Raw genomic sequence first — 22,886 nt, forward strand, 5'->3', positions numbered from 1 at the left:
CCAAATAAGGGCTTCTTTTTTTCACTTTACTCACCTCTTGACAACTTTCTCTTAAGACGTTAAATGGTAATTCTCTAAAAGTCTAGGTTGAGCCAGCATCCCTTAGCCTTCCATCCATCTTATAGCTGGACACATGCTTGGAGCACACCTTCTGTGTTGGTTCCCTGCAGACTGAACCCAGAGAGTGCTTAGTATATGCTTTCAAGTCTCCCTTTCTCAATCCCCTGTGGTGATGGGGAGTGAATCTGCTTAGTCGCTGGGGCCCTCAGGTTACCAGACATTTCAGAAACCTCAAATGAAAATAATAAGAGCTAACTTAAGAAAAGTGCTGGTATCAGAAAGAGTTTTCTATTTTCACATTGGGAGGATAATTTTTATAAGCAAGTCAGAGGAACTTTTCCTTTAGGTACTGGTAGAGAAGATAGTTTAGGTTTTGGGGTGGACCATTTTTAGTGGCTCTCGTGTTATCTAAACTCTTAGACAGTTTAGAATTAAAAGCTATTCTAATGTTCTAAAATCTATTAGTTGGGCAAAACGTTTGATAGCATATGAAGCTTTACAACATGTCAGGAATGTTGAAAAAGAAATGTGACTTTTTTAAATGACATGCAAAACATGCATTCATTGTCTCTTAACTAGGGGTCATTGGATCAGTACCAAGTTACCTTATGGAGAAACTAACAATAGGACCAAACAAGAAAGGAAATTGGAAGTAACCGTTTCTCTCGGTTAATCTTCTCCGCTGAGATCAGGCAGAATTTAAGTGGGTTCAGAAAACATAAAACCCGATCCTCAGTGACATGAAGGCAATGAAAAAGGAGCTTTAAACCAACAGTCCACTCTTGGTTATTTTGACTTTAAAGCCATCTTTTTGGAGGTGATATTGAATCAGGTAATCCGTTATTTGCTGGGCATGGCAGAGTACCCCTCCAGAATATGAGGCGGATATAGGGGAGTGAGGGCTCTAGTGCATTTGGTTGGGAAGACAAGATTCAGATAAATCGGTCTGTGCAACAGCTCCACCAGGAACTTCACTCATAAGATGGATTCCAGAAGCGTCTTGTTTCCATTCTCCCCCAGTCCTCTTCCTCATCTAGCCAGTGGCTGTGAGTAATGCCTAGGTGGAGAGAACAGTCATTGTTTAAGTGGCTATCTTTTGGCCTGAGGGTTTGGGGGTATGTTGATACTTGTCGGTTACTATGACTTCTTTTTTTTCCCCCCTCAATTGCATCAAACCCTTAAAACATGGTGGTAAGTGAGCGATATGCATGCTTTTGGAGTTTGTTTAATCTCCGCTTCAGTCTATACGATGCACAGTTCATAATGTTAACACTTTTCTTCAAGTTTACTTCATTCACTTTCACAACTAATTTGGATTTCAGTTTGCTGTTTAATCCTCATTTACTTTGATTTTTGTACCTTTTTTCTGTAGTTCTGTTCTTTCCCTCTCTCCTGATTGCCCTGTTAGCGATCAAGTTGTTTTTTGTCTGACCTGTAAAGGGAGAGTGGTGCTGCAGATAGAGATTTAGTCCCGGAAAGTAGGAGGCACGAGGCTCCTTTCTTTGCTCCTTGTAAATGTGAAAGTGGATTTGGGAAGAGAGAAACGAAGGGGCTCATGAGATTTAGACACTAGTGTGAATAACAGCTGCTCCCACTTGCAGGCATGACCGCTACACCAGAGCCACTGTTGCTAAAACCCTACCGCAGCCCTTTGCACGTTATTGGCTTACTGGGCTGGACAGTGATGTTACTAGTCAGAGCCCAGGGCACACCCTCTACAAAAGAAAGAGAAGCTTGTGGTGTGACATGCTTGGGTTGGTGCAGACAGCATCATGCTTTAAAAGGGGTTAGCCTGGCTATTGCGATTCCCCCTCCCCTGCTTTTTCTTTTCAAGTTGGGAGTAGATTGGTGGTATTTTTCAGTCGGCTATCTTGCTTTAGATTTTTGTATTTTCAGGTGCACAGCTAGAGCACTAACGATATTCTAAGTTTGCAACGATGTCTTTTCATTTAAGTCCCCGAGTGCTTAGTTCCTATTCCTAGCATGTAGCTGAGCTGGCTTGGCTGGGATGTGAGAGCATTAGGGTGTCATGGTGAGGGAGGATTTAGGCTGGGCTTGTATGTCTTAGTACCTGATATGTCTTTGTTTATCTCCACTGCATACATAGCACACAGATGTCTTGGGTGTCCTTAAGTCTTAGTTTGTTCTCTGTATCTGTTCGGTAGTGTACTGTTGTTAGTAGTAGAATCCTGTGGACACTAGTGTGTCGCTAGCCTATTGTTTTGGCTGATAAGTCATTGGTTTGTGGTTAGTTTTTTTTTTTTAATCTTTTTTTTGCTCCAGTCACTGTGTGTGCTGGCGGTGGCTTTGCCTCTCCGTTGCCCTAAAGGAACAGGTGGAGCAATGTCTCCCTCTGACAGACATTCCTCCTGACGTGTGCTCCTGCGGATGCCGACACTGAGGCTGTAACCTCCATAACTGCTTCATGTGCACCAAGCCCCCTTGTGGAATCCTGCTGAGAGTTTTTCTAGAAGCCTTCAGTGAAACCAACCCATTGTGAATCATTTAGTCTACCCAACTTTTGTAAATAAAAAGAAACTAAGAGCATTTACTTGTTCCCTCCCACTTTGTGGGCCTTTAAAAAAAAATTCTGTGTGTGTATATCCCTATTTAAAGGGGACCAAGTTGCCCTTAGTTGAACCAGGAAAGACAAACTTAGAAATCAGAATCATAAAATACCAATTTAAGAAGGCTTCTAAACTCAAATAATGGAAGCTTTTTGATTTAAAAAATCTCCTGGCTTATCTGGGTTTGGGTTCTGGTTTTGGCCAAGGCACAACAATGAGCCTGTCTTTATCTGAAGATGTCACCACTATTCAGCTTTCCCCGGTGTGTCACAGAACATCCTCTGGTGTGCATAGTTGTTGCTGGTATAGCCCTGCCTGGCTGACCCAGTATTAGGTTGAACTATATGGCTTCTTCCTTCTCAAACTCATTCTCCAGACTAGACTCTCCTAAAGATTACAAAACAGCGAGAACGGTGTCCTTTGGGGAGGTGAGGATGTGTGGCTAAATGTATAGAATATACACATCCATCTACATTTGCAGGATTGAGGTAAAATTGTGCATGCATTCACCACAAGAAAACAAACAGCAGGATTTTACAACTGAAATGTTGGTTTGTCTTCTCATCTATTTAAGAGTGAAGCACTGGAACTTGGGGACAAGATGAATATAATGATATTGCAGCCTATCTGTCCGCTACAGTTGCAGTTTTTCATGACAAGCATTCAAAGTGTTAACTAAAACCATTGAAACAACATACCTGCCATTAGAAACTTGAATCTAGAAATAATAACTCCATGAGTGTTTTGCACCTCCAGATGGAATGGCCTTGAATAAATGCTATGAATAGCCATGTTTGCCACTTGCCGTTTGCTCTTCTGTTAATCCTTATGCCGAGTCTCACGATTTTCTCCTTTCTTCTCCTGTCTCTCAATGGATTATTTAAAAACTGAATGCCTGTGTAGACGATGAACCAGCTGGGCCAATGTAAGTACTTTATTGAACATTGACTCAATAGTTTCTGACTGAATTATTTTGCATTTGTGGTTTAATCAAATGGAGCTAAGATTGTAGGGGAAGACAGTGAGTGAGAATGAATGTTGCAGTGTAGATTTCTCAGCCTGACATGCAGCTGACTGATGGCCATTTGATTCCCAGGACAGGCTGTACAGTTTAAAATTTTGCACATCCCATATGCTTAAATTGATAACATGGGGGAAGTGACTGGTATATCTGAGACTTCGGATTTTGTTAAAGTTAATTTTAAGGTGGACTGTAGCATAAATAACCGATTTGGTTCCATTAACAATTAAGTGTATCCAAGAGATAGAACTGCAAATTTGGATCAATCCAAGATTAGCAGAATCTCCTACAGTTGGGGACTAAGGAATGAGAGGCAGGCAAGCAGTACCTAAATTAATTAAGTACCAGAGGGCACAGCACTGCCTGTATATGAGTATCTCTTATCTTTCAAGAGAGACAGTGGCATTCAGTAGAGAAAAAACTACTGTTCTCACTTTATAATAATTATAGTTTATAAATCAAAGGGGAAGTTACCTCTATGTTGTCTGCCTTGGGAGTCAAATGGATCTGTTAATTAAGAGTGGGTATTTTACACAGGGAATGTTTTAATATACTGATATTGTGCAGTAAAATTTTTTAGTATACCAGGGATGGCTGTAAGTGAAAGAGTCCCTGTATTTCCATGTGTTATACTTTCAAAAGTTGCTAATCACTTTTAAGTTTAACTCTTGTAATGCAATTTTTCCTCCAAAGGAAAACCAACTCTACCAACAATCACAAAGATAAAAACTTGCGCCAGAGAAACACAAATTAAGTACTACTTATAATGTAAGTATGGCCTTCTTTAGAAGTTTTAAAAATTATATTCAAATGAATGTGCCTCTGTTGACCTTGTTACAAATTCTTCAGTACTTGGGGTTGTATTGCAAGATCTCTGCATTCATTTCAGAGTGGCTCATACTGATAGAACCCGTTATGTCTGTCCACTGTAGTGGCTGGAAAGGAACATTTTTCAGCTGTTTCACATATTTACATAAATGCCATTTCAGAATATGTATGATGTTTCAAAACAAACACTTTGTGCTACTGTCTACTCATATCTTTTAAAAGAGATAAAGATTAAATTGTCACCTTCCTTAGGTGGATTATTCCCAGAGGCCCAATTAGTCTCACTCTGCTTCTGAGGGCAAGGCAAGAATGGGAGCCAGGCAGAGCTGGGCCAGATTGCCTTTCGTCAGGCACATGGAGATCAGAATTTCACACCACATCCCTGAGCATGCTTGAAACAAAGCTTTGATTTATGTGGCACTTGGTGCACTTCTTAAGTGACAGTACATATACCCTTTTAATTTCCAAATGCTCTTTTTTTTTTTTTACAGATCTTTAGGTTCCTGAAACTGGTGGAAACATGACCTGCTACATTTTCTGCTCAGACCTCTTTGGTTCTTTCCCCTTTAAGTGAGCAACACACAATGACTGTCTAAAGCATGCCTTATTTAGCCTCTCCTGTAAGGGTGACCTAGGCAGGTACATTTTAAACAGTGCTTCAGTGTAGAAGGTGTAAACTATTTTGGGCTTGATGTGCTGTGAATGTTGCTTTCTTTTCCTTTATTAAAATATTTAAATAGAAGTGAAAAGGTCCTCTGAGGATCAGACCATGCATGCGCCATTTTTTAATGCAGCTGTTAAATTGGCAAAGTTCTAAAATGCACTGCTGCCATCTAGTGATACATTTTTGTAAAGTACAGCAAAACCTACAGATATATACAGTATATAAATATATATATATATATATTTATATTTTTGGGGGTGGGAGAAATCCAAAATAAAATAAATGCTTGTTTCATTTTTAAGCTGATATTCATTCCTTACTGTATGTTGTCAGATGAGAAAATTGTGCGGTTCTGGTACAAAAAGATGAGTAATATAAACTGAAATCTGTAATTTTAAGGGCTTAACCTATGACTCTGGTAAGAAGCTGGAACAGTCCACTGATTGGATATAATGAATTGCAGTATATATGTATGATTGCTTTTTAAGTGACTATTTTTCTTTTATTAAATCATGTAAATTCATAAATCCTTTTGCACTGATGTGTTGAACCTTACTGTACATTCAATTAAGGCAAACTTTTATAATTTATCTTTTGTTTCCAGTGACCTTGAAATGTTCTAGCATGGTACTCTATGCAACTAGTTATACTTTGGGGTTGACACTGTATTTTTTCACATTGATTTAACGGTTGAGTGTAGATTTTCTCACCCGGCAGGGTGCTCACACGGTATGTAACCGCAGATGCATGTACTTGTGTTTTGTGTAATTGTTGAAGTGCAATGATGTATAAAAAAGTGGATCACCTGTTTTTAAAAATAAAATATTGATAAAAGGTGTTTGGAGTAATATTCTTTATTCTAGTATCTTCTCTAATCTTGAGGAAGGATTTTTCAATGCTTTCAAGTTCTTTAGTTCTACATGTACATAGAGTACTAATTTCTCAACCCCATCAGCTTTTTTAGTTCCTTTTCCACCTCTTCCACAAATGCTGGGAAATTCTGATCCAGGAGGCACAAGCGTAGAAAGGGGCCTAACTCTTCAGCATTCCACGCGGATTGTTCATAGACAAGGGGCAGCTCCTCTGAAGCCAGGAGAGACTGTGGGGATTCCAAAAGAGAGCATTTTATTAGCGACTACAGGTGAAAGCAACGGCCTGAATAACAGAACACAGGAAAGATTAGGGAAATACACACTAAAAATTAGTGTGAATTAGCTTTACAGGGCTCCTTTACATAATGTTTCTAAATACACATAAGAAGTTAGATAAACTTGCATCCTTAGGTATTTTAAATGTATTAATGAAATGATTTGCAAAGATCCTACTTTAATGAAGAATAGTGTGCTGGTAACACTATGGATTGATAAGAAAACCTAGCTTAGTTCATCTTTCCCACCTCACACGTGGAGGGATGGCTGTGAGCAGTTCACCATGTGGAAACGGGCTCTGAATGTAATAAAGAGCAGTCATAAACTGACCATCCAAAGCAGCAGTCCCCAGCCTTTTTGGCACCAGGGACTGTGGGCATCTAATGCCTGATCTGAGGTGGAGCTTAGGTGCTGATGCTAGTGCTAGGGAGCGGCTACAAACAGATGAAGCTTCGCTCGCAAGCATGCCGCTCACTTCCTGCTGTGTGGCCGGGTTCTTAACAGGCCACTGACCGGTATTGTTCTGTGGCCCAATGGTTGGGGACCCCTGGTCCAGAGGACACAGTTTACTCACCAGTGTCTTTTTTCTGGCCCTTTGCATGAGGTTTGACAAATACAGAAAGGCATGCAACCATCAGCACAATCAACAGAATATTTCCATCGCTTCTCAGGAAATCCCCTCATCATACCCTCTCCTGTTGTCAAACCACTGATCTATTCTCCATACCTTACAGTTTTATCTTTTCCAGATTGTCACATAAATGAAGTCACAAAATTGAGCGTTTTTTTCATGTATTTATTTGCCACCTGTATGTCTTTGGTAACTTGCAGTGTTTTAAAACCAGTTGAGTAAGTTGCCAGTACTTAAATATTAGAGTTCAAGTAAGTCTGATAGTGTTTGGCAATTTGGAAGGTATGGCAGCGACACCGATGTAATGACAATGGGCTCTGCTGCGTCCACCTGTGCTTGGTTCTTGGACACGTCCATCTTAGTCGCTCCTCAAATAGATGCTATCAGGTAGGTGGTTTTATAACCTCTCTATGGATGACAAGGTTTGGTGTGTATTATACAACTTCTCTAGAAATTACGTATGATAGAAATTTACTTTTCTAAACTGAAACCAGCTTTTCAGACTCTAGAGGTAGAAAGAGGAAAAGGAAAGTAACAAGGAGCCCTGTTCTCCAGTAAGAGCCACTGTTAGCATGTCAGTTTATCTCCTTCCAAACTTACTGTGTATATGTGTTTACTACAAACAATAAAGTTATATATGCTGCTTTATACCCTTTAAAAAAACTTTTTACTATGACTATCTTTCCATGTCAGTAGAGATGGGTGTACTCTTAACTGCATTTTCCCTCTTAACTGCATTTTCATGCCATCCATGGTGATTCCGCATTTGAACCACTCGGTATCTTATCAGTGAGCGTTTATGATGTTTCCAATTTTGTTACTATAAACAATAGTGAACAACACCCTTACATGTATGTTTGTGTAGCTGAAAGAGAATTATAGATGTTAAAGTTGACCTGTATTGCTCAGTTGCTTTCCAAAAAGTTGTACTAATCATATTCCTAGACTGTCCAGAAAGAAAACAAGTAACATATCTGAGCTCAGTCTGCTGCTTTTTCTTATTTGTACATGGTTCTTCTATACTATGTAAAATAAACTGGGCTAAGGAAGACCTTTTATAGCAGCTGATATTTCCTGAATCACACCCTACCTTATTCCATGTTTTTTTTGTACCTCTACTGTCCTCAGCCACTCTGATTCAATTAATCTCTAACCCTCAATGCAAATATGAGGCTACAAACTGGCACTATGAAGTCTGCACTGCTGCTGGACAAAGAAACTTTTAATTTTTTCTCTTGTCATCGTTGCAGTTATTAAAAGAAACCTCTAAAGTTTTTTATTCTGATTGTCCATTTATTTTGAGTTAGTGGTAAGCCAGATGGAGAGAATACCCATATCTTCTTTTTCAGTTAGTACAGTTTGATACATTAAAGAGAAAATTCATCCTTTAATAATGATGAATTCCATGCAGGATTCTGTGGGAAGTGTAAGCTGCTGGCCTGCGAGCCTGTCAAGCACCACCAGGAATGCAGTGAGGGGACAGTCCTTGGGGAGTTCCCAGCAGAGCAGACACCAGGTAACAGTCTGAAGGAAGAGGCTATGCAGGACTCGTGACAGCGCACTGCAAGGGGCCGGGAAGTCTAGGAAGTCTGAAGGCAGGTGTGTGGGAACAGTTGAATTCTGGGTTTCCACACATCCTAGCTGGGATCTTAGCACTGAAAATTTGTTCCTGTAGAAACCACTGGTGATCTGACTCCAAATTCATATTGTTATTTGTCTTAGAATAGTTACCAAATTTCAATTAAATTGAAATTCTTCCCTTTATTTCTCTTTTTGGGAAAGTGGTAATGAAATTCTTTCTCTCACACATTTAAAGGCTAACACTCTAGGCCATTCTTTCTTTTACTTCCTTAGGAGCACAGTTCTTCAGTATGCACCATCGTGTCTAATCTCACAACAGAGCAGATGAAAACGGCCTGTCTCTGTAACACCTTCTCTGACAAGACTTTAGGTTACTAATCTAGAACAAGAAAGTGACAGAAGGATACAAATTTTCAGGATCACTGTTTTTCGTGACAAGAAAACTAAATATGGAAATAGGCCCTACCTGAGCTAACCAGGCCACTGAGGTCCTTCCTGCTGGAACACTTGTGCGGGCTGGTACACACTGCTGCTGCTCCGGGTGCTGGTGTGACTGTAATGAAACAACCGCAATAAGGAGACTAGCTGAAAATGATCATAAACACCACAGGCTATTAAAGAAGTGGAAACACATGCATTCATGATCAAAGAAGAGTATCAGAAAAGTTGGCAAAATCACCGGCAGTGTAGTCTGTCCTGTTTCAAGCTGGGCTGTTACTTGATTTACCACACAGAGGTATGCACAGAGTTTAAATCGGGCTCCTGCCCTGAACCTGGGGTTTTTCAGTGTCTGACAGACTTAGTGCTCCTTTCTGTCCAACACTGTGGTGGCGTACTTGTCTTCAGAGGCCCAGCTGAGGACCCAGCCCAGGACATGCTGGTACCGGAGGGCAGTGGACATTGCCAGCTTCTGATTATCATGATATTGGTTACTTAACAATTATTACTCAGGTAATACATGTAGACTGCAGAAAAGCAAAGCAGGAAAAAAATGCTCTATAATTGTAAGACAACCACTTGTTTTTAATAAAAACTGGGTTTTAAAAAACTTTACATACTTTTATTGAACTTATTGGGGGTGACACTGGTTAATAAAATTATACAGGTTTCAAGTATTCAGTTCAATAATATGTTGTATGTATATTGCATTGTGTGTTCACCACCTAAAATAAAGCTTCCTTCTGTCCCGTTAAATTTGACTCCCTTTACCCTTATCCACCTCTCCTCCCCCATCTCTCTGGTAGCCACTAAACTTGTCCACGTCTATGAGTCTCTGTCTGGTTCGTTTGTTGCTTTCAGTTTTGCTCAGTGTGATAACCTCAAGATCCATCCATGTTGTATGCCAGTTTTTCATCTTACGGCCGAGTAATAGTCCATTGTATATATTCACCACCTCTTCTTTATCTACTCATCTATCAAAGGACACTGGTTGTTTCTATATCTTGTCTACTGTGAACAGTGCTGCAGTGAACATCGGGGTACATGTATCTTTATGGATAAATGTTTCCAAATTTTGGGAGTGGATAGCCAGAAGAGGGATTGCTGGGTCATATGGTAATTCTATTAATTTTTTGAGGAAACTCCTTACTGTTTTCCATAGTGGCTGTACCAGTTTACATTCCCACCAGTAGGAACCCTCATACACTGCTACTGGAGGAAAAAAATCTCAATTTAGACATTCTGAGAGAACGAGTTCTTAGACATTGGTGATAAAGGGAAGGGAGCCACAAAGAACAAGGTAGAGGTCCAGCCATCAAGAACCCACAGCCCAGTGAGATCCTAACATGTAAAACATCGATTAGAATCTACCCCAGGAAGTGCTAGGATGGAGGCAAGTGTAGGGCTTTGGGCTCACAGTGGAGGGGGTTAACTGGAGGGGGTTGTGCTGAGCATGAAGTGCAAGAATGCTCCAGAGTGCCTGCTATTTCAAAAGAAGCTATGATGTGAGGGATTGTTCTCAGAACACACGTGACATGGTCCAGGCAAATACCACCACCAAGGTGTAGGAGGAAGCCTGGGGGCGTAAAAGGCTCTGAGGGCTGCTTCAGCCTACCAGCACTTTAGGAGAGCCCCACCAGCCCTCCGCCCTAGCCACAGGACTGCAGATCTGGCTCTGTTCAGATACCCTCGGCTGTTGCGGTGCTCATCTCCAGACAGGTGTTCCCACACCACGTGTGAGCTGGTGGTATACAGGGAGAAACCAAGGCCTTCTCTGGAAGGTGCCTCTGCTCTGGCTGCAGGAAGTCAGAGGTGCCAAATGTTTCCTGTCTTATATGGAAGCTGACTGTTGTTAGTAGGTATTAGCAAAAGAGTAGATCTGGACACATCAAAAATGTTGGAAGGACAGAGATGAAGGAAAGAACAAGGAGAAAACTAGTCAAGATTAAAATCAAAATGAGCAAAAGGGAAACGAATCAGGAGCCCTTAGGCAAGCCCCATTCCTCTCTTCAGCTTCCTCGCCTATAAAAAAAAGGTCAGATTCTAGTGCCTAGTGTTTCTTCCAGGCCTGATATTTGATGTTTTCCTAGGATACATATCAATTCAGCTAACACCATGTTCTTCAAAAGACTGGAAGAGGCATCAACCAAAAGCCATATGCCACAAACACTACCATGTGTGATAGAAGCACCTGAGGCTAATGGGGTGGCTCCAGGATTAGACAGTTGATCCACCCAAGTGCACAGGGATGGAGGATTCTGTGCACACAGTAGCTGGAGCCCCCTGGCTGCTTTCTTCTGGAATTCTTGTGCTAAAAGAGGAGAGAGTTCACCTAGCAAATGCCATCATCCTCTTTCCTGTCTTTCCTGCCCTCCTCCTGGATGGGCTGGGTTGACCTAGAAGCCCTCAGGTTGAGAAACACCTGGTTAAGCCACAATTAGCAAAATTGCAAGGCTGATGAAAAGTAAAAACAAAATATGAGCCAGGAAATGACTCAAGAACTTGAAATAGACACAGAAATAACTCCATTTGCAACAAAGAACTGTTAGGTAAGTAGGCATGAGCGACAGGAGCCAAGGCCCAGTCCTGTAACCATAGACACTTCCCTCAAAGACCTTTCCTCAGCACCTCGCAGAAATACCTCCCTTTTAAGGTTAGAAATTACCCTAAATCCTAGAGCACGAAGGCCATAAGAGCTGCTGGCCTACACCAGCTACAAACACATGCACAGAAAGTATTGCTCCTAACTTCAGTCTCATTATAGCATCATCATAATCTCATGACTATGCCTGGAAGTTCATAAATCTAGTTATAACAGACTGAATTCTGAGTAAGCACATGCGCAGTAGGCAAAGCCTCGTATGTCAGTCAAGGTGACATCATATACAGATCACCCAGGCCCTCCCATCACGGCCCAAATATAAGCAGACTTTCCCATCTCCACAATGTTACAGCTCTCCTGGCTGGAAACCCGCCCCTCCCTTTAGGGCGTACTATCTTACCTCTTCATAAGGACTGCAGCCTTCCTCAGCAGGGAACATCCTTCTAAAATGTACTTTTAATCTTTTTCTAAATCTCTCTGACGTGTAATTCTTTGCTGCATCAGCGGGTAAGAACAGAGGGACAACAACACACAAACCCACTTTCTACTATCTACCACCTCCTCCCCCACACCACTCGGGTGACGCTGGATTTCACATCACCTCACTGGTGACAAAACTATGCTAAAGAAATATATAGGTATTGGGAAAATGACACACCTGAATACAAGAAAGCAACAAGGTGACTAGAGCTTGGCCACAGCTTATACTTTGTGAGATAGATTCCAAGATAGGGAGCATGACACCAAATCTGCATAGCGGCAACTAAGGGCAAACTTAGGGACTGTTTTGTCATTAGGATGACTAGACTCTTCTAAGCAGTGCTTCACAAGGTCTGCACTCTGGTGAAGTAACACGGTGGCTTTATCTTCTACTCTGCAGCCTATACTCCATCTTGCCATGGCCCTGTTGACTCTGGAGTCCTGACCCTTGCTAATTGACTAGGATGCTAATTCGTTCATTTGCAAAAGGCAGGCAGATCTGAAAGGGTAACAGTACTGTCAGTAATAGTAATAATGGATAATGCTATTTAAATATTGGCAAGGCATTGTACTAGGTGCTCTATATATACAGCATTTAAATCCTCCCATTTTACAGATGAGGTTCAGTGACTTGCATGAGATCATGCAACTCCTACTTGGACCATGATTCAAACTTAGATCCATTTTGATTCCAAAGCCAGTGGTCTTTGCACATTGTGCTCTCTTCATCTACTCAGAACACCAAACTATGGCTCAGTAAGGTCCCTGAATACAAAATCGAGAAAAGACATGAAACTTTTCCAGCTGCTTGGGATATTTCCATCTAGATATTTGGACCAGCCTTTAAAATCAGAGAGCTAGAGCCATCTGCTGCTGTAGCTCAAAACCTCCAGCTTGCATTTGTTACTACATGTTACAATTACGATTTATCTTTTTACATTTAGATAATTATGTAGACAGATTTGTCTTCATTACCTTTATATGGCATTCCAGACCTATTTCCCAAATTCTGAGACCCTACTTGGTTCCTGTTGTACCCCATGCACTGGGTACTATAATCAGACTCTAACAACTGGTCAATGAAACCTACAATAAAAGGAAATCTATTTAAAGGGCAAAGGATCATAAGCAATAAAGTCCCTCATAATAAACCACACCATCCCATTTGTAGAGAGGGGATTCTTTAAGAATATAGCAGGAGCTGATGAGGCATAATGTTTGAAAAGATCCAGAGTTTGTGAGAAAAGCAGTTTTAGGGTTGACTTCGCAAAAAGATCACGCAGAAACAAATGAAGGGGAAGAATTCTAAAACACCGAAATCTGATTTGGCAAACAACACATTTAAGAGGAAATCATACAGCATTTGCTTAAAGAAACAGACTTTACAATAAATAATGTAAATTTATGTTCACCCTAGATAAATTATGAATGACAAGAAACTTTGGTGATAAAACAGCAAAAATGAATCATCTTGGTCCAGTGAGTTTAAGACCTAGCAGGATAAAGCGATGGAAACCATGTTTGGACAGTCGTTTCTCAAAGTAGGAAAAAAAAAAAAAACAGCTTGAAACTGGCATTTCATTCCAAGAGCAGAGGTAGGTGCTTATTCTAACAGCATCTGAGGCTATGCCAAAGAAATGAGAGAATATGTACTCCTCGGAGAAAGCCTAATAATGATTCTCAAGCTGTGATCACAAGACCGCTTTACACACTTAGGCCCTCAAACAGCTTTTGTCTCAGTTACATCTATCTGATATTTATCTGTTAGAAGTTAAAACAAAAATTTTTAATATTAATTCATTAAAAATAATCTCATTGTTAATATTTTAAAACATTTTTATGAAAAATATATTTTCTAAAAAAGGTAATTTGTGTAAACTTCTTTAACATCTAGCTTAATGGAAGACAGCTGGACTCTACTTTTGCATTCAATCTGCTGACACATGTTGCTTTGGCTAAAGAAAATCTGGCTCCACACAGATACGTAGATGGAAAATGGCAGAAGTATTTTAAAATAGCCTTTTCATATAATCGTGGACATTCTTTGATATGACACCAAAACTCAACAAGTGATAGTTTCTCAAAGGTTACTTGTAACATAGAATCTGAAATCATAGCAATGAACTCTGTTATAATTAAAATCTATGGGTCTATTTTGTACTTTGAATGGATCTTTTATCCATGCGTGATTTTGTAGCACCATACAGTTGGCCATTTGGAAAATACTGGCTCACTGAACTATACAGATCTTCCAAATGTTGAAACATTTTGTCATGTAATTATATTTAAAAAATCAAGTTCATTAATAGCAGCAATAGAAAAGTCTTCTGGGTTAGGAAGCTGTGAAGCTCAAGTGGCTAATAAAAGTTATCTGAGATTCTAATTTTTACTTGAGAAGCTTATTTCATCATTGTTGATAAATACTATCAGTTGTTGCCTTGAAATGACTGACACTCACTTTACTCATTTTTAAGAAAATGTCCACCAAATACCCAAACCTGAATAACCATAGTTTGTCTGTTGTTCTTTCAAGTAATGACAGTGTTCATTGAAGAAAGGCTAGCTCAGCTCCCAATGCAGTGACACAAATGCTGTCCCTTGGAACAAGTATTGTGCTTCAGAATGCAGGATTCTTCTGTTTGTTCTTATTTGCAAGTGATTGGTGAAGAATATGGTGTTTACTGGTACAGCTGGGTACCATGGCCTTGATTTGCACTAAGGTGACAACAATTTTGCTCACAATGCTTAAGGCAAATATCGTCAAAGTGAAAGGGGCAAATGATGTTTTAATATTACTACATGCACTGTGTGGATCCCTGAAAAGGTTTCAGGAAGGGGCCTGTGGACAATACTTTGGTGACCGCTGTCCCATAGTGACACTAGAATGTAGCTGGGACCCCCTCCCAGTCTAATTTCTAAAATTATAGGTAGCTACAATGAGAATCAACCTTCAACTTAAATAAGTCACTCAATATTAGATATCTTTTAACCTACAAGCCTGACGGACTCGACAACTGTGATCCTGGTCCCCAGAGAGCATTATTACCTCGTCAGGTTTCTTGTACAGCCAACACACACACGAGCCTACTTACTTGGTGCTGTAGTGGGACACCCTTCCCTTGGCTTTCATCCTCCCTCAGTGAGCTGGGGCACGGCCCGAGCTCCTGGCTGATTCCATCGGGCACCTGGACGGTTATGTACTGGGCCAGGCTCTGCACGCAGCTGCAGCAGTGTTCCAGCGACTGCTCCTTTGACTCTCCACTAAACTGTACCCGGAACATGCGACTCTTGTTCTGTTTGACAAATCAGAAGTTGTTCTAAGTGACCCTTGTCATATCACTTCAGCTTTATTTACTGTAGGGTCTTCTAGTGGGTGCCCCCTTTGCTTGGAGGAGGAGGAATGTGGATAAGGGAGCACGTACCCTAAATAATTGATGTAGGTATAGAAAAGCCAATAATTAGTTTTCTTCCCACTTTTGGGAGCTGTTCCTCATACTAAAGTTCATTTCCTTCAGTAAAAAATGGCAAAGCCCATACCATGCAGACCAGGAAGGTGACTATACTGACTGTAGTAAAAGATCAATGTTTCATCTTACTTTGAGATAAAGATTTCATAGCTTTTAATTCCTTAGTTGAAAAATCAGTAAAGCTAATACAGCATATCCCTAGCTCAACAAAAATTTTCTAGACCCGAGTATATAAAAGATCGAACTATGTAGATGCCCCATTAAACTAGCCAGTGAAACTGAAAAACAAGACTGGGAACAGGGGAAAGGCTGATACTAAAAGCTCATGTGTCATGTCAATGATGTGTAGTGTCTTTTACCTTTAAAGAGGCCAGAGTACCATACAGACCACACACAGAATCATATGTTGCCTTTAATAGGCTGTGTAAGTTACATCCCTTGACAAATCAGCAAGTGAAGGAGAGATAGAATTAAAATTTTAAAGATCTGGCAACTACATCGAATTTATTTGATTGTAAGTTTAAGAAAGACTAAATTATAACAACACTAAACCTATTATTTTAATAGAAGTAGTTTCCTATTTTTCTAGTATAATATTCTGCCTAGTTTAGAGAAGTCAACTTACACAAAAGACACCCCAAATGGGATTGTATATATTTTGTACCTTTATTCAATTTCCTCCATACAGAAATTCAGATGCTAGCTTAGCATAATTGACAGAGCTTTCCATTTATTAAATCACACTGCTAACTGGAAAATGTGTCTAACCACAGTTAGCAAAATCCTGTAAGTTCCTATACACAAAATTCCTTGATTCTCCTGTTTACAATTTACACGATTTAAATGTTTAGATAAAACCACGAAGTAAAGCCCCATATTTAGGTTACAGAAAACTCTTGGCATGGCTGAGCAGTGGCCAGGTGTCATGTTTAGAAGAACAGACACTGCTACCCCTTTACTGCACTGCTGGGTTCCCTTCATTTTTAATTCATGTAATCTTCCCCCCCCGCCACCCTCCGAATATACAAATAATCTATTATCACTCCCTCCAACAATAAAAAACTATGAAAAGGAAATATTCTTGTATCTATATATTAGAACATATACATACCCATATACAAATATATGTATTATAGTTTATATGTTATATAATATACAGGTTATATATATTACATATATATTTTACACTACTGTTTTGTAACCTAATTTTTCATTTAGCAATAACTATAAAAATAGACGTATACTTCATTACTTTTAATAGCTAAAGAGTATTCCTTTGACTCCCTATTAACAAACATTTATTTCCAGCCTTTTTTCCTATTATAAACCACAAAGGTTTGATAATCAGTCTTATACACACATTTTTATACATAAATGCCTGAAAGCAGACTTGCCTGGTCAAAGGATCTGTGTAATTTGGTACCCAGTGGCGAACTGCCTGGGGCGAGATAGCACCAATTCTCTCTCACCCTGCATTCAAGCACCCATTTCCCTGCGCCCTCCAACACCAGGGATTCTTAATCTTTAAAAAAAAATTTTAGCCTACTAGGTTAACAGAGATTTTTATCTTAGAATTTCATTTCTTTGATTATAAGTGAGGTCGAATATTTTTCTTATACTTATTGGTCATTTGTATTTTTTCCTTTGTTAGTGCCTATTCATTTCCTTAGCCACTTTTCTCTTGGATGAATAATCGCCAAATTATCAAGAGTCACTGAAAGCTAACTTTCCCTGAGGAAGGGAAAAGAACTGGTAAGTTCAGTTTCTGGTAATACTATCTATGAATCTTCTTTTTCTGAAATTGAGCTGATTTCTTGTTTACAGTTAATCAGCTGTTTCCAATTCACTCTAGTTCAGACTCTATGTGAAGATATGTATATGAAGTTATAGTAGCTATTTCTATTACGATTCTCTACTTACATAACCTTTGAGGAGCAATACATTAAAAACTATACCTCATAGGTAGATGAAAAACTATATGCAGAAATAGACAATTATTAAGTGTATAAACAGAGCAAAAATCTCAGATCAATTGTATAAGTCTAGTGGTGTCTACATGTGAGTGTACATAGAATGAATTTGGGTATTTAGGGTTTTTTTGGAATGCAGTTCCAAGAAATGACAGAGAAGGTTGTATGTCTGACAGCTTGACTGCAGCACTGCTCCATGTTTCCTTTTGTAAAATTCTCAGATAGAATTTAAGCTTATCATCTGAAGCCAGAAATACCGCTTCATTGTGTGAGGACCCAAGATAAACCCAAGGACCCAAGGTACATCAGGAAAAGTCTGAAAATGAGTTCCGTCTCCATCCCACATCCTTAACATCCTGCGGTAGCGCAATGGAAAACCTACCACCGGGTTAACGGAGAGGACTCCTAGGTTGAAAATCTTGACGAGATTTATTTTTAGGCCATAATTAAAAGTCAAAAAGTCTTTTAAATTCACTTGCTGTGAAATGAAAAGTTTTCAAGTATATACTAACAGCCGGAAACAGTCCCAAATACGCACTCTCAGCTCCCATCATCTAAGGAGATTAGCTCAAAATTATTGTATGTTAAGTGGTGGCTCATGTTAAATTGTTCCCACATTACTTCAAAACACTTAATTTCAAGTAAAAAATCCCTTTACACAGACTCCTTGAGGAAAAAACGGTTAAGGATAAGTGCTTCTCTCTTTGCACTTCACTTTATGTACTCACAGAAAAACTCACCTTCCGGGAGGTATGGGGCCCACTAAATTCTAACCCACAGTTGTGAACAGCATCTTCGAGCAAAGATTTTTTAAAAATAATTTTTATTTTTTTCAATTACAGTTGACATATAATATTAGTTTCCGGTGTACAATATAGTGATTAGATGTTTATACAACTTATGAAGTGACCACCTGGTTAATCTAGTACCCATTTGACACCGTACAGTTATTACAATATTACTAACTATATTCCCCATGCTGTACTTTGCATCCCCACACTATTTTGTAATTACAAATTTGTACTTCTTAATCCCTTCTCCTTTTTCATCCATCCCCCAAACCCCCACACCCTACCTGGGAACCATCAAAATGTTCTCTGTGAGTTTGCTTCTGTTTGTTCATTTGTTATGTTTTTTAAATTCCACATATAAGTAAAATCATGATTTTTGTCTTTGTCTGATTTATTACACTTAGCACAATAGCCTCTAGGTCCAGCCACGCTGTTGTTGCAGATAGCAAGATTTCATTCTTTTTTTATGACCGAGTAATATTCCACTGTATATATATACCACTTCTTTATCCATTCATCTATTGATGGACACCCAGGTTGCTTCCATATCTTGGCTATGGCAAATAATGCTGCAATGAACATATGGATGCATATGTCTTTTTGAATTAGTTTTGGGTTTCTTTGGATAAATACCTAGAGGTGGGATGACTGGGTCCTTCTTTGTCTCTTGATATAACCTCTGCTTTAAAGTCTATTTTGTCTGGCATAAGTATCGCTACCCCAGTTTTGTTTTGTTTTGTTTCTTTCATTTTCATTTTCATGAAATATCTTTTCCATTTCTTTACTTTCAGTTTGTGTGGATCTTTTGATCTGAAGTGAGTCTCTTGTAACCAGCATATGTAAAATTCTTGTCTTCTTATCTAAGTCTTTTGATTGGAGCATTTAATCCATTTATATTTAAAGTAATTGTTGATAGATATGTAGTTATTGCCATTTTATTATTCATATTTTTTATCTTTTTCTTAATGAAGACACCCCTCTAACATTTCTTGTAATATTGGTTTAGTGATGATGAATTCCTTTAGTTTTTTCTTGTCTGGGAAGCTCTTTGTCCTTCGATTCTAAATGATAACTTTGCTGGATAGAATAACCTTGGTTGTAGGTCCTTGCTTTTCATCGCTTTGAATATTTCAAGCCAATCCCTTCTGGTCTGCAAAGTTTCTGTTCGGAAATCAGCTGATGGTCTTATGTAAGCTCCTTTGTATGTCACTAACTGCTTTTCTCTTGCTGCTTTTAAGATTCTCTGCCTTTAACCTTTGGCATTTTAATTATGATGTGTCTTGGTGTGGGCCTCTTCGGTTCATCTTGTTTTGGATCCTTTGTGTTTCCTGGGTTTATGTGTCTTTCCTTTGCCAGGTTAGAGAAGTTTTCTGTCATTATTTCTTGAAACAAGTTTTCAATTCCTTGCTCGCTTTCTTCTCCTTCTGGTACCTCTATGATTCAAATGTTGGTATGCTTGATGTTGTCCCAGAGGCCCCTTAAATATTCTCATTTTTCAAAATTCTTTTTTCTTTTTGCTGTTCTGATTGGGTGCGTTCTACTACTTTATCTTCCCAATCACTGATTCAATCCTCTGCTTCGTCTAATCTACTGTTGAGTCTTTCTAATGTATTGTTCATTTCAGTTACTGTATTCTTCACTTCTGATTGGTTCTTTTTATGTTTTCTATCTCTATTTTTATGCTTCCTATCTCTTTGTTGAAGTTCTCACTGAGATTATCAAGCATCCTTATAATCACTGTTTTGAACTCTGCATCTGGTAAATTGCTTGTATCTATTTTGTTTAGTTCTTTATCCAGAGTTTTGTTTTATTCTTTAATTTGGGACATGTTTCTTTGTCTCTTCACTTTGGCCATGTGGAAATTCTTAAGCCACAGGCTCTATAGCTAACATTACATGGTTTTAACCCATACAGAAGACATGGGGCCCAGTTAGCACCAAATTAGAGGAGAGCCAAGGAGATATCAGAGATCTCACAAACCCATTGACTTTTCCTGCTGGTTTTAGATTCATCACTTAGATCTGTAAGAAGTTTCCCATCACCACTAGGGTCCCAACCAGAGCAGTTTTCCCCACCTCAAGTAGTAAATTCCTCTATTGTAAAAAATGGGGTAAAGGGGAAAGTACAGAGAAAGGACTTAACCAGAGATGGGATTTCAGCATTTTCTTTGACTGTTTGCTTTGAAACCAAAGCCTAGGCCAGACGAAATCATGAAAAGTTTCTTCAGTTAGTTACTGGGAGTGAAAAGTAAAGAGGACCGTGGTTTGGGTTTACTTATTTGAACCAAAGTCCTTGCAGAAAGGGAATTATGGGTCAACTGTTAGCTAATCTACCGAGGCCATTTTGATCAGAATTACTGAAAAAAAAGGAAATACAAGTAGGCAGAACTTATATACTCTATTATTTCTGCTAGAGAAATAAATATAATCTTTCTGCCAGAGAAAAGAAATATAATCTTTAACACTACACAGAATTTAACTCATATTAAATTGCCTCACGTCCCTGCTCCATCTACCTCCTCCTATTGCAGGGTGATTTCTTATTTTTCTCCCTAGTTGTAGCGCTTGTTCATTTAGATCCCAGGCGACTTTCCTTGCTGTTTGCTTTGTATTTCTGTCACAACTTTGATTTGGTTGCAAGAGGGACAAAAAAAGCCTCTATCATCTATGCCATTTTTTTTTTTCCTTCTCTCTCTACAATGATTATTTTTAAATTAAATTTATTTGGGTGACATTGGTTACTAATAACATTATATAAGTCTCAGGTGTACATCTTTATAATATGACATCTGTATACTCACTACTGTGTACTCACCACTCAAAGTCTAGTCTCCTTCTGTAATATATTTGACCCCCTTTACCCTCTTCACCCATCCCTCCACCCACTTCCCTTCTGGTAACAAACATTCTGTTGTCTGTAATATGATTATTTTTGAGTGTCAAACTATGACTGATTTTTATTTTGCTCTTTATAGTAAAAACTTTAAATAATAATTTATAATCAGGGAAAACTTAAAATTCAAATACATATGGCATGGTATAACTGTTTAAAAGACATATACATTCATTCAGCATGACACAGTCCAGGGCTGTGAGTCAGAAGCCCAATGGGTGGCCTAGTTCTCTGATAGCTAGTTATAACTTTGGCTATTGACTTAAGTTGAAATCAGTTCCCTCACATGTAAAAATGAAAATGGGGGTTCTAGAATTTTTTGAGTATATGCTACAGACCACTCTGGTGATCTGGTGAAGCCAGTGGACCCCTTCTTAGAGCAATATTTTTAATCACACAAAATATATAAGATTGCAAAGGAAACCAATTGTACTGAAATGATTCATTATAATATTAAAACACTAACTTGTGAATAATATATATGATTAACATACTCAATAAAGAGATCTAGCAATGCTAATAACCACCATAATTTTGAGGTAGTGATGAGCATAAATGACATTTAAGATATCTGAAACAACTATAATGTGATACAAAAATAACTGTGACTTCTATTGGTGTAAAGCTCTAATACTGTGGTCTGATGCATACATTCGTCATTGAAGGAAATGATAAATTTCAATTAGAGGTCAGTGAAAATCCATGCATTTCCTGGTCTCCTGAATTTTTTGAGGAACCTTTGGACGGCCTGTGGACCCCAGGTTAAGACACTTCTATTAGATGCTCTTAAAGATCTCTTCCAACTTTCAGTCTATGAGCCCATTAGAAATTAGGATCTTTCACCTAAATTTTAATATTGCCTACTCAGTGAATGTTAATAGATTGATTTTTTATAGTTATTTCTGAAAAAAAAAAATAATCCAGGGGATTAGTCTACATGTTTCTTTGATGAGAATCATTCTTTATCTTTAATATAGGTAAAAAGCAAAAGGGAATTTTTAATATTAAAGAGAGGAAAAATGAAAAGACATTCAGTGAAGCACTTCAAAGTACACAACTTTTTAACACCTCAGTAGCAAGACATACAATGATTTGCTCCATCTTCACTGGATTTGCACCCGGGCAATGGAGAATGGCTACACAGCTCCCTCAGACAGGTACTGACAGACCAAGCCCAGCCCTGGCTTTTCAGGAATGTCCTCTTACAAACTAGGCTTCTGCCTCTAGAGTCCTTGTTTCATGTTGTTCACCATGCAAACCTTTCTTAAACATGTGTGTTATTCTCAGTACCATTTCATCTGCAAAGAGAAGCTCCCACCCCCACCTCCCATATGCACATAAAAGATGAGTAGGGTGCACTTAAAAACAGCTGGCCACACAAGTATCTTGCCTTTATCGTTGTTCCAAACAACAGACAATCCATGCGTCTTACAATCTTCAACCAGTTCTTGCTACCAATGAGTGAAAACCCTTCCTGAAACAAAATAATTAAGCAAAATTAGCAAAAGAAAAAAAAAAAAAACAGGACATGAAGAATAGCTGTAGTGCAGCTGCTTCCTATTAGAAAGTTGTATGATTATTTATTCTATGACTTAAACACAGGAGAAATGACTTAGTATCACCAACTGCTAAAGATGACCCTTCCAATAAATCTCTATGTCCTAGTGCTCTTCCTGCACGTTAACACTGTTTCACCTTTTATTCATTTTCTTAATCATTTCATATTGAAAAACAATAAACTATTAA

The 22,886-nt window shown here is 38.8% G+C and overlaps 2 protein-coding genes across 2 annotated transcripts in view; one reads left to right on the forward strand and one right to left on the reverse strand.

Annotated features, from left to right (window-relative positions):
- The window catches only part of NPTN (neuroplastin), a 31,654-nt gene extending 25,678 nt beyond the window's left edge, over positions 1 to 5,976 (forward strand). Inside the window, exons 6-8 of the mRNA XM_025040374.1 lie at positions 3,531 to 3,552; positions 4,342 to 4,416; positions 4,968 to 5,976. Coding sequence (XP_024896142.1) covers positions 3,531 to 3,552; positions 4,342 to 4,402 — 83 coding nt within the window. The 3' untranslated portion in view covers positions 4,403 to 4,416; positions 4,968 to 5,976. The remainder of the gene's footprint in view (positions 1 to 3,530; positions 3,553 to 4,341; positions 4,417 to 4,967) is intronic.
- Positions 5,977 to 6,055: 79 nt separating this feature from the next.
- Positions 6,056 to 22,886, reverse strand: part of REC114 (REC114 meiotic recombination protein) — a 102,477-nt gene continuing 85,646 nt past the window's right edge. Inside the window, 6 exon segments of the mRNA XM_006922645.2 lie at positions 6,056 to 6,239; positions 8,967 to 9,053; positions 10,626 to 10,647; positions 12,082 to 12,091; positions 15,133 to 15,313; positions 22,531 to 22,614. Of these exon segments, the coding sequence (XP_006922707.1) occupies positions 6,075 to 6,239; positions 8,967 to 9,053; positions 10,626 to 10,647; positions 12,082 to 12,091; positions 15,133 to 15,313; positions 22,531 to 22,614 (549 nt within the window). The 3' untranslated portion in view covers positions 6,056 to 6,074.

Source organism: Pteropus alecto, unplaced genomic scaffold (assembly GCF_000325575.1).
Source record: "Pteropus alecto unplaced genomic scaffold, ASM32557v1 scaffold38, whole genome shotgun sequence".
NCBI lineage: Eukaryota > Metazoa > Chordata > Mammalia > Chiroptera > Pteropodidae > Pteropus > Pteropus alecto.